Consider the following 12751-nt stretch of genomic DNA (forward strand, 5'->3'; position numbering starts at 1 on the left):
CTTGAAATAGATTCAGCAAGGACTGAGTTGACTGACGGTCTTCTGCGCTTTACGGGGTGAGGAGACACTTTCAAATCTTGCGATCACAATGAAGGAGGTGCTTTACTCTATGAAAAGGAAGTGAATGATGAGAAGGGTGAAGTTACGATGAAGCAGCCAATGCCCTTGCTCGACACAAGCCGATGAACACTCCGGTTCAATGAAGATCGTTAAGATAGAACGTCTTTTATTTCTTTGCCAATTTCAAGGAAATTGACGATTTCGGCGAATGCGAGGGTCCGTTCTGGCTGAGATCGTCGCCATAAATTGTGTCGTGAATCCAGGCTACACATACGAAGTTTAACTTCACTTTATTGATAACTCAGCCAGACAACAATTATGAAGAGCCTCCAAGAGTCAACAGCTACAATTCAACTGACTCCCGGTCCGTTCGCATTCAAAGGTAAGCATTTCTTAATACTCTAATTCTACGACTTCCTTGTGGAGTGTCTCAGGCATGAGAGCCTCCACGAGGGAAGAGAAGAGGAGAACACTACACATTACTAAGTCTGTTTGAACAGATCTTGGGAGGAGAAAGTATACCAGATTCTTGGAGGGGGTCCATCATATCCTCATTTTACAAGAGAGGCAATAAGAACAAAGCAAAAAGCTATAGGTTGGTTGCATTAATTGATAACAAGGCTAAATATTATGTTGGTCTTCTCCTGGACCATCTTACAGACTGGGCACCTGAAAAATCAATCATTTCCATCAACGAGACGGGTTTTTGTAAGGGCATGGGAACTACAACGAACATACTTTTCCTTTCTCTACTAATCATTTAATATTCATCGGCTTTCGATAAAATAGACAGAAAGAAACTTTGGGCTCAACTCAGTAAAAGAAACATACCATCTGGTCTCTTAAATCAACAGATTCTTCTACATACTGAAACCTGGGTCCAAGTGAAGCTAGGAGACGGCAACTCCCTGCTCAGAAAAATAGCAACTACGAGGGGCTTGAAACAGGGGTGTGTGCTGCCTGTAACCCTGTTCAATCTGTTTATGGCTGATTTATTGACGGAACTGGATAAATGTAAATCACACGCCCCAAGGATGGGGAGGGTTTCACTTTCCAATTTACTGTACGCTGATGACCTTGTACTGATCAGCCGAACTCTGAATGGTCTTTAACATCTACTAGAGGTAACCAAAAGTTACTCTGTTAACAATGGTCTAAGCATCAACTTAGATAAATCGAAAGTGATGCGACTAAATCCATAAAAGAACACATCTAACCACTGCTGATATATGGCTATCCAAACAATAAAAGTCGTTGAGGAATATAAGTACCTGGGGATGATAATAGATAAAAAAAGGCACGTTTAAGACACAAAAAGAAGCCAATGGGACAAGAGGAAACTCAATCGCGGTGGCATTAAAAACCATTAAACATAAAACTGTTGGTCCAAGTCTCATGCCACTGCTCCAGGTGTTACAAGCAAAAAGTATTCCAACTATCTCTATTGGGAGCGAGTGTCTGAGGGGAAGAGATGCGGGCATATTGGACAGTACAGTCCTAAGATCAGTAAGAATTATATTTCATTTACCTACATATACCTCGCCTGCCCAAATCAGACTGGAATTTAGTCCGCAGTTCTGAGAATTCGCCCACAAAGGTTCCTATGTCAAGTGCTGGCACAAAATCAAAGGGGCTGAGCCTGGATCGCTGAATGCCTATTTGTGGAATGAAATACACTCAAAATAGTAATGAGCAGCCATGACCTATTTGTCAGCCTCATTAGAGAAATTGAGCCGGGCGGAACTGTGGGCAGCCCCAGGGACACATAACAGCTTCAAACATCTTGTAAACAAGACCGTGAAAAGGGTGTCCATGATGGAAGACAAGGCAGCGCTCAAAGAAAGGGCCCATGGATGGTTCGTCCTGCAGAGATATACCAAGCCCTCCCCACAACATAATTTAGGGGCCGGTTTCACCAAGAGAGGGAAAGAGATGCGGGCATATTGGACAATATAGTCCTAAAATCAGTAGGAATTATATTTTATTTATCTAAATATACCTCACCCACCCAAATCAGACTGGAGTTTGGTCTGCAGATCTAAGAATTCTCCCACAAAGGTTCCAATTTCAAGTGCTGGCACAAAATCAAGGGGGCCGAGCCTGGATTGCTGAATGCCTATTTGTGGAATGAAATACCCTCAAAATAGTAATGAGCAGCTGTGACCTATTTGTAATCCTGGATAGAGCCTGGAGGAACTGTGGGCAGCCCCAGGGACGCATAACAGCTTCAAACATCTTGTAAACAAGACCGTGAAAAGGGTGTCAATGGTGGAAGACAAGGCAGCGCTCAAAGAAAGGGCCCATGGATGGTTCGACTGCGGAGATATACCAAGCCCTCCCCACAACATTACTTAGGGGCCGGATTCACCAAGAGAACGAAAAAAAAATATCTTCACTTCTGAATGGGCATTCTTCCAACTCTGTTGCACCTGCCACCTTGGAAACAAGCACATACATTAACTACCCACCTATGTGGGAAAGTGAAAGAGAATGTTTTACACCTATTGTGTATCTGCAGAAAGCTGCACTTTGAATGGCGACTGCTATTAAAGCCCTTTTTAAAAATCAAGGGGATACGATCCTGCAGGCAAGCAGTGCAAGTATGCTTTGGAGGTGGAGATGTTCAGCTGGTGTGTGGTTTTGTACGATTTATGCAGATAATGGGGGTAATAATCCCAAAAACACGTAGCTAGCAACTTCTCACACAGTAACCAAATGGTTCCCCCGGAGATGCTGCTCTGGCAACAACACATAATCAGGTGGCATGCTCAATTTATTTCGAACCCACACAGTGAGCTGCATGGTGCTTCCTTCAATCTTATTCCATATTTTCTGCCTGGCTGAAAACCTCACCCCTAACTATCCGGGCCCCTTCAGTCTGATGTTTTTTCTTCACTACACTTATACTGCGATTTGATTACCTTGAAGATCGGAATTATATGGACTCGGTATCTAAGACATATTCTACTATGGCCACCTGTAAAACACTATCCGGGTTGTCTAGACAACAATTACGTATGCTGCTGCCCTCCCTCTCATTGGAGCAATGAGTATTGACTTTTTATATTACTGAATCATGCACTTTTACATTTTATTACTCTTTTTTCCTTCCCTTTTAAGAAAAAAAATCTAATGTTTTTAAATCTAATAATTTATTGCCATGTAAGTAATCACACTAATAAAGTTATCTATCTATCTATATCAATCCTTTGGTTCTTTTAGGTCATATTGGCCACTACTAACATGTCAAACTGTGAGCTGCACCACATTAAAACATTATTTATCACATCATGTATTAATTGCCATTATACACCAGATATGAGGGTATAAGAACTGATGTAGTACACCTGCAAGTCATCCTTTATTTACTTACTTTCGTGTTGTTGGTAAAGAATTATTGGACACTGTATGTGAGATATTGAGTTAAACCAAATATGTTATTGTTCTAGTTGTAGATACCTCATTGGGCTTACCGTTTTTGTTTGACTGCCCCTTCACTTAATTCTTATCACACAAATGAAAATAAATTGAGTCTTGTGCAGAGGTGATGCACTCACGGTCACGTTTGGTGATTGTTGGTTCATACTAATAAATGGCGGGATATAGCGGATCGTTGTATGAGGGGTATGCAATCCACATCAATTCGGTGTTGGCAGCCTCTAAATCAGTAACCCAGTCTGTATGTCACAGTAACACTGTCACTCTGTTAATCTGCTGTTTCTTTATTTTTTTCCACTAGACCTACACAGCCCTATGTAGATAAACATACATGCTACTGCTAGGCAGAGTAGCATGTATGTTTATTTATTTTATTTTATTTTAAATTCTTATATCGCGCAGGAATCAATCCCGTAAGGGTATCTCCGCGCTTTGCTCTTCCAAGGCTAAGCATTACATTTGCAGATGCAGTGTAGGTGATTATTGCGGTGGGAATGCTTCTCGGAATAGTAGAGTTTTTAAGGATTTTCTGAAAGACAGATGGTTAGTGGTCAGTCTCAAATCAGTGGGAAGTTTGTTCCATAGAGCGGGGCCGATTGAGGAGAATGCTCGATCTCCCTGTCTAGATTTTTTTGTGACAGGTGGTTTCAAGAGAGCTTGGTTGCAAGAGCGAAGTGACCGACAGGGTTTATATAGCTCCAGTGATTGGGAGAGATATTTGGGACTATCTCCATATAGGATTTTGTGAACCGTGCAACATATTTTAAAACTGATTCGCTGCCGTACGGGAAGCCAATGCAGCTCTTCCAACAGGGGCTTGGATGGAGTCCTGGGTGGTGCACTCATGACCAGTCTAGCCCCCGTGTTCTGGACTACCTGCAAACGTCCCACTGCATCTGCATTGGCAAGTGTCAGCAGGGCGTTGCAGTAGTCTAGGCGGCTAGTAACCAGGGCCTGTACGAGGGTCTTCCTGTAGGTATCAGGAAGGTACGGGAAGACTCGTCTTAAGAGGCCGATGGTGTGAAAGCACAATCCTACGATATGGTTAGTGTGCTCCTTGAGGGTTAGGTTTTGATCAATTTTTACCCCTAAGTTTTTGACGTGTGGCTTTGACGTTGGAACTGGACCTAGATCCAGCGGCCACCAATCGGGAGACCACAGAAGATTTGCTTTGCCGAAGAGCATGATCTCTGTTTTTGTGACGTTGCATTGGAGGCAGTTTGCAGCCATCCAATGTGACACTGCCCTCATACCCTCAGCAAAGTTTTCCTTGACTTTATGGCCAAGGGAGCTGAAAGGGTAGAGGAGCTGGGTGTCGTCAGCGTAGGAGACAGGTGTGAACCCATATTTTCGTACAATCTCAGCAAGGGGGGCCACATAAACATTAAACAATGTGGGGCTAAGGCAGGAGCCCTGTGGCACCCCTTTCGTGAGCACCCTCGAGATGGAACTATAGGGGCCAAGGCTGATAGATTGAGACCTCCCGGAAAGGAAACTCTCCAGCCAGGATAGTGCTAGGCCTCCTATCCCCACTCCCTGCAGACGGCTGAGAAGGATGTTATGGGACACGGTATCGAAGGCCGCAGACAGGTCCAACAGCACTAGAATCATGGAGCCCCCTCTATCCTGCAACATTTTGATCTTATCAGTCACCGAGAGGAGGGCTGATTCAGTGCTGTGGTTGGGCCTGAACCCAGATTGTGATTGGTCCAGGCCCCCTGTTGCCTCGATAAAGCTGGAAATGATGGTATTAGCGTGTTTCTCAGCCAGTTTGCTAATGAAAGGGAGGAGGGAAATGGGGCGAAGGTTGGAGAGCTCTGACCAGGGTAGAGTGGTGTTTTTACGAATAGGGTTCACAACCGCTTCTTTCCAGTGTTGTGGGAGTTTTCCTTCGGCAAAGAAGAGATTTATTATCCTATGGATGGATGGGCCTAAGGATTCTGTCAAGGAAGGGATCAATTTAGCAGGGATCAAGTCGTTAGGGGAACCGGTCTTCATCTTGTTAATGAGTGTTTCCAGTTGCTGCAAGGTTATTTCTGGAATTACATTGAGAGTATTCCCAGGAGTCATCATAAGGGGGGTTTCAGAGGCTTCATTCTTTGGTGGGCCTGCGACTTGCATGATTTTCTTATATATCCCCTCAATTTTGTCTTCAAAAAACTGGGAGATATTATTGCAGAGGTCTTGGGAGAAGGTGTCTGGGCTCTCACACATTGCTGGGCTGGTGAAGGCCTTTATGACCCTAAATAGCTCTCGAGTGGAGTTGCCTGCTTCAGTGATTTGGGAGGTGAGGCTGGTTTTCCTCGCCTTTTTGATATTTTTATAGTAGGAGTTCATAGCTATCAAATATTGTTCCTTATCTTCCTCCTTTCGTGTTCGTCTCCAACACTTCTCTAGTTTCCTACATCTTTGTTTTTCTATTTTGAGGGCCTCGGTGTACCATATTTCCCTTTTAGCCATAATTGGCTGTTTAACAGTTTTCTGGGGGGCCAGTGTATTAATGGCTGACGCCAAAGAGGAGTTGAATTTGGAGAGAGATGTTTCTATGTCATCCGAGTTTAAAAGCCCTGGTTCTTTCCAGATTTGAGTAAATCTGGCAGGAGTGACTTTGTGCCATGGTCTGCGTTTAATGGACTGAGTGGTAGGGTAAGTAGTGGGTTCGGGGGGGTGTAAAAAAGAAAAATCTAACATTTTATGGTCAGACCAATGGATATACTTAGGAGGATGACAATAGACTTTAGGAAGGGAAGTGAAGATCAGATCCAAGGTGTGTCCACCAGAGTGGGTGGGACCATAGTTGCGGAGATGAAGACCTAGTAAATGTTTAATAACCTGTAATTTCCACCAGGTTGGTTTGGTACTAAAACACATTTATTCATATACAATCATATATATATAATGCAGTTCTATTGTGGCATATACGAATAACAGAGGGCTTACGTATGATGAGCAAACATTGCTTTCTTACAGTGGGGAGTAGGCTGTTGCATCCCTGACATCAGTCCATGGCGTAGGAAGTTCTGGAGGAGAGAATCTCAATTCTCCAAGTGGAGCTTTTGCAAAGGGAATTCCATAAAATATGCTGATTGCTCTGTCTGTTCCTCTAACTCGGAGCTGTGTTCCTTGCACTTGTCCATATTTTGTTGCAACTAGAGGGCCGTGATCATCTTGTCCTGTGTAAAATAAAATTACCTGTATTATTCCATTCATTTATACCAACGATATAAATCATTTTAAAGAACTCCTAGTGTTGTCATCAATTTTACTCTCCTTCGCCCCTCCAAACCAATTGTTAATCACAGTTTTTTTTAGTCTTTGGACTCTCTTTAACCACCATGGCTGCCCTTTCAAATTTGGATTATCCAGCTAAATTGGCATTTGTTAGGCTAAGATACCACCTCCAATGTGGGAACTGCTGCGGCAAAAAAAGATGACCGATGGCTGGTCTGGTCCAAAAACATGCGTATGGCTTCAATGAAAAAAAAAATCTAAAGTCAAAGAGAAGTTATGGAATTCTTTGTTATAACATTTGAATGTATGCAAAACAACCACAGAAATTCACCCCAAACAAATATCACAGTTATGATCACATATTAAAACTGAAATGTGCACGTTATGGTTAGGATTTTAACCATAGCTCACAACAGCCATGCTAACCATAACTCTTGGGAGGGCATGCTAATGTATACTTTGCTGTTTGTGGTATTTATTTTAGCTAGGTGGAAGTCAAACTGTAGGTTGTCAGATAATATTTGAAACCCTTCCTACTTTATTCTTGGTAACTAAATGTATTTTCTAGGCAGGAACGTGTTTTAGGGCTTGCTGTGCCAGGTTTTTAGGGTCCTTCTATAGATCAATTTCTTGCATACTATATCAGTGTTTTCAAAATCATATTCCCTGGTGCAATGGCATGTAATAAGCAAAAACTGTCCATATGTATTTTTGTTTGTTGGCTTGCTTTGGAAACCTTATTGCCTGTTTTTTAACGAATCGGGGGGCTCCTACCTAGTAATCAGGACATGTGTCAAGAAAGAAAGGACAGAAGCGCTGACCATGGTAGAGCACAGTAAGGCTCTCGATAGCTCACTACAATGTTGCTGTGTCCCTCTGCAAAGCATGCTGTAACCTATGATTCTGCTGTTTTCAACCAAGGCATTTTTTCGGGCTCCACTATGCCTTAAAGTGCATAGCATGATTCGGTGAAGTACTCTGAGGGGCCCTTTAAAGGTGTCCAACACAGTCTCTGAATCGGTTTCCAGTCATGTCCGAAGAGAGTCCCCACCTAGTTGCACATACCCATCAATATGCCCCTGCCTATGTGTGGGGAGCATTAATAGGGCCCATGATGTCACTTGGCTTAATAAATCTGGTTGGCTGAAATTAAACTTTGGGTCAGTTCATCTCCAGCTCATGGTTGAAGGTAAGAATATCATATTTGCAAGAAATAAATATCACATCCTAAATATTGTTTATGAAGATATCATCCTATTGGTTGTAGGTTTTCGATTATATAAAATGAGGTGATATTATTTTTGCAGATGACTTTGAGGACACGATCTGTATTTCAGATGGTATTATGACAACAATATTCTTATATCACATCGAGCTCATTTCCTGACTGGATTACAAATGATTACCTTATTACATTACAAGTATTAAGCCCCAAGAGTACCTGTCTGAAACTTGTCTTTAATCCCACTCTCTCACCTTTCCTGAAGCAAAGTGAGGGACATATGTACAAGGAAATAGTGCAGTGAGGCGCTGCGGCAAATTTTGCAATGCTGCATCATTTCCAAAATGCAGAGATGCACCCTATTTACAAAAATATAGCACGCCCCTGTGTTTCCCCCTAGTGCTGGTGCTAAAAACAGCTGCCTAGCACCAACCCAGGCAACCTTGTGTCATAGTAAAAGGGTGCCTGTGTTGCACAGAATGATTGTTTATGTGCAGGAAAGTGTCCCCTTCCTGCACATAAACAATCAATAATGGTGATTTGCTACTTCTGCCGGTGCTGCAACTCGCCATTATTTAATAATTGGTTTTGTACATGAAGGGACACCTTCCTGCACAAAAACAATCATTAATAGCATTTTCCTTTTTCTAAGTGTGCTGCATTCTGCCGCACACATTAAAAAAAGCAAAAGGAGGAGAAATAAAAGTATTTCTCCTTGTTGCACCTATCTAACATCTGCTTTTGTTTATTGACGCTGCCTCCGATTTACAGATCCATGTACATCTGGTGCAGCGTCAAAAAGCAATGGGTGTTGTGATGGAACACCCACAGCAATGCCCATTGCACGCCCCTTTCACGCAAATACCTGCGTGAAAGTGTACCATATTTAAAAAGCGGTGTTAAGCCATGCAAAGTGGCTTAATGCCGCTTTGTAAATATGTTGCAGGGGATTGCGCTACCGGAAAGTCGAAAAAAGTGACGTTTCAGTGGTGCAATCCCCTTGTAACTATGCCCCAGAGAGTGACAACTCTATCAACCAGCTTACGTCTCACTGTCTACAAACTCCTGTGAACCCACCTCTGGCTCTTCTTATACAAGTCATGAGCTGGAACCTGCTCGATGTCAGCCATGCTCAGTGCAAACTCCTCCAGATATCAGTTTCATAAACGTTTATTCAGGAAAGCCCATTCCATAACACATACAAGACAGACTAAGAAAATAATACAGCTGGACTGTGTAAAATCCTCCTTAGCATAAATACCGATCAATTCAAATGATCAAATTTAAAACAGTGAATTACCCAAGCTCAGGCTTTCTTTAACGCACCCTGTGAAAACCCAACAATATGAAAACAGATGCCTTCGGACGTTAACAATTTTAAAAACATAAGCGTGGATCTTGCCTGTGCTATATTCATACCCCTGAGAAGAGGAATGTTAAATTTACAATATAATTCAATATACATATCGCAAAATATGATCAAATGAAGGGTATTTGTATGGGGAAAATGTCACAGCAACAAAGTTGAAGACTCTCTACCAAGGACCAGCCTTTGGGGACCGCCAACAAATGACATTTCAGCCCAAGGCAAAATCTAGTTAAAACATTACGATGAAAGCAATTGTCTGCAAATATCAAATAGGGCTCGATATACATAGTTATTTTAAGGGTAACAAAAACCACACAAAAAGTTCGTTTTTGCAGTTCAAGATCCTACCTTTTAGACTCCCTAAGACCAATAATGTTGGCTTTATTCTAAGTCAGGGTTTGTAATGGGATCAGGAACTGTAGACAACTCTGGTCACCCAAGGGCCTGAAAGCCCATTAGCACATAGTTAAGCTGAGGAATTTCTTTCATATGATCCAAAGAAAGGCAATTCCTCAGCAATAGCCTGTAAAATTCCATGTCTGGATTATCCCAGACCAAACAAAACCCAAAACTAAAGAAAGGAAGGGACCTTAGAGAGTTCCACCCCGATATAGTATGTTTTCTGATCTAGGTAGATCTGGGACTTACAACCATAACATGCAACTTCTCTAAATTTCTTAATAATTCAAGAGATGCCAAATAACAAAACTCACTCCTTAAGTAGATCATCAAGGGCCATAGTTTATTCCTGTTCAAGCTATCAAAAGTTGATGAGAGATCCATAAACATGAAGTAGATACTACCAGGCCTAGCAACAGTAAATGTGTCAATTATTAAACATAGATTCAAGTCCTGGTCAATGCCTAAAACGGTATTGGACTTCAGAAAGAGTATGGTTTTGCTCTGCCCACTATTGGAGTCAGAATTACCCTCCTGATGACCTTAACAGTCAAATCAAGAAGCAAAATTGGCCTATAGCACCTGAGATCTGACTTAACAACCTTTTTAAAAATTGGAATAATCACAGAGTGCAACCGAGAGTAGGGGATCCTAGTTTTAAACATGGTATTTAGTGACCAAAGGAGCCCACAAATTGATATTCAGTTTAAATAAGTTTAAAGGGACTCCATCCGGACCAGGGCTTTAACACTAAAGATCCACACAATTGTCTCTGACCTCCCCAGTTCAAAGTGAAGATTAGAATAATCCAACACAGTTAAGGACTCTACCCCCTGCTCCTCAAGACCCACAAGACCATAAATTCCTGGAAAATGGGTCACCCACTTATCCGAGGCAATAAAATCATGAAGGGAAGGTGAATCATTGCTAGAAAAGATGCGGCGATTAACAATTTCCCTACATTTAGCACTACAGTTCAATGAGCAAGCATCTGCCTCAGTACATCCTTTCTGTTTGTGATGCTGGCTTTATAATTCTGATAGGGGGGTGCGGGTGCACACCTATATGTAAACAGTTAGTTGGTTTCTAATTTATGATGAAATATTTGGTGGGTTTGTAAGGAATGTGCGTGCAATTCCCAGTGGGGAAATGACCCTAATTCCCCGTGTTAGGACATCAAAGCGGACTGTGGGGGAGCCCACAGTTGAGGGAATGCACAGCTCAAAGACAAAAGTGTCTAAATCAAGGTTATCAATGACAATTTGAAATTCATAGAAAATGCTCTAAGGCAATCAATTATTTGTTTCATCACATGTTTTTTACTGTTATAGCATTATGCAAATCACAATTCAAAAACATTATTAACATATGTATTTGTGCAAACTGTTCGTGTCAATTGTCAAAATAAATTGAATGTGAAGACTCCACTCTCTAACGCTTTCCCCTGACGAAGGGTTCCACGTAACCCGAAATGCATTGGGATTGATGAAAAAAGGATGTTATGTATTTCTTAGCCGCTTTGTGATGGCTTAAACGCATTGTTGATTTGATATTATTTTGACAATTGACACGAACAGTTTGCACACATACATATGTTAATAATGTTTTTGAATTGTGATTTGCATAATGCTATAACAGTAAAAAACATGTGATGAAACAAATAATTGATTGCCTTAGAGCATTTTCTATGAATTTCAAATTGTCATTGATAACCTTGATTTAGACACTTTTGTCTTTGAGCTGTGCATTCCCTCAACTGTGGGCTCCCCCACAGTCCGCTATGAGGCTTTATAATTCTGCCTGCATTTGATCACTCTAACCGCCACTCTAGGCTTACAATTGAGGGCCTGTATCTAATCACAGTGGCAGTTCAAATAGGCCTGATCAAACCATCGAGGCAGAAGCCGGCTCCCCCTATCTACCTATTGGGTCAACATAGCATTCACCCATGTGCAAAAGTTGGTAAAAGCATCCACCAAACACTCACTGTGCAAGTCAACAGAAAAACAAACCTCAAAGTCCTTAATGCAGTAATTGACCAAATCTTTCAAGAAAGTCATAGGAGAAACCCTCTTCCAATTAATCCTTCTCCCCTGAGCAGCTATCACCACATCATTGCCCATCAAGAGCTTGTGATGGGCTGGGGCACTCACAATGCCTCAACAAATAGAGACCGAAATCAGATTGTGATCACTTTAGGCCTTACGCAAAATAGCATATTTAGTTATTAACAAAGATAATCCTAGATAAGCCTAGGTTGAATGCGAGCATTGTTAGTCTGAAGTGCCTCTCACTAGTCAAACATCTTGCCGATGTTTTTGACTTGCTGGAGGAGGCTTCTCCGGATGTTCTCTTTCTTACAGAGACATGGCTCTCCGATGCCACGATAACCGAAACCCGGCCTGGCGCTCCCTGCGGGCTATATGATTCTGTCATTAAATAGAGCATCTAGAGGGGGGTGGGTATAGCAAAAATTTATAAGTCTGGTTATCTTAGCTCCTTCATTAAACAGTCGATTATCAGCTGTGAGAGGGCTAATTTTAAGGTTACCTTGAGTTCAAACTACACTATTTCTGGGCTCCTTGTGTACCGATCTCCGGGACCTTCTCCAGGTTTTAGGAGGCCCTTGTAGATACGGTTAACTCACTAGCAGTTAATACCGCTAACTTCACGGTGCTGGGAGACTTGAACCTCCATTTAGACAACATGGAGGACACCGACATAGCGAGTTTAGTAGCTGATCTTGCAGCGTGCCAACTGCTGCAGCTGGTCATAGGCGCTACGCATACTGCTGGCCATTTATTAGACCCGGTCTTCACCAATATATCCCATATTACCATGCATGCGCTGGCCAGGATGGGTTGGACGGACCATTTTTTGGTGTCTATGCCCCTGTATGGAGTTACTCCTGCCCAGTCCAAGGGTCGGCTGACTTCGCACAAGCGACCCCGGTATAAACTGGACTGGGATCAATTTGAGGCTGGGCTCCTGGCCACTCGGCCCGATTTGCCGGAGGACATCAATGAGGCATA

The 12751-nt window shown here is 42.3% G+C and overlaps 1 protein-coding gene across 3 annotated transcripts in view; it reads right to left on the reverse strand.

The window, feature by feature from the left end:
• Nucleotides 1–12751, reverse strand: part of LOC147677778 (fatty acyl-CoA hydrolase precursor, medium chain-like) — a 356692-nt gene that overhangs the window by 279788 nt on the left and 64153 nt on the right. For all 3 annotated transcript variants that reach the window (XM_086945437.1, XM_086945438.1, XM_086945436.1), the window contains one exon: nucleotides 6467–6671. In XM_086945437.1, coding sequence (XP_086801563.1) covers nucleotides 6467–6671 — 205 coding nt within the window. The remainder of the gene's footprint in view (nucleotides 1–6466; nucleotides 6672–12751) is intronic.

Source organism: Lissotriton vulgaris, chromosome 12 (genome assembly GCF_964263255.1).
Source record: "Lissotriton vulgaris chromosome 12, aLisVul1.2, whole genome shotgun sequence".
NCBI lineage: Eukaryota > Metazoa > Chordata > Amphibia > Caudata > Salamandridae > Lissotriton > Lissotriton vulgaris.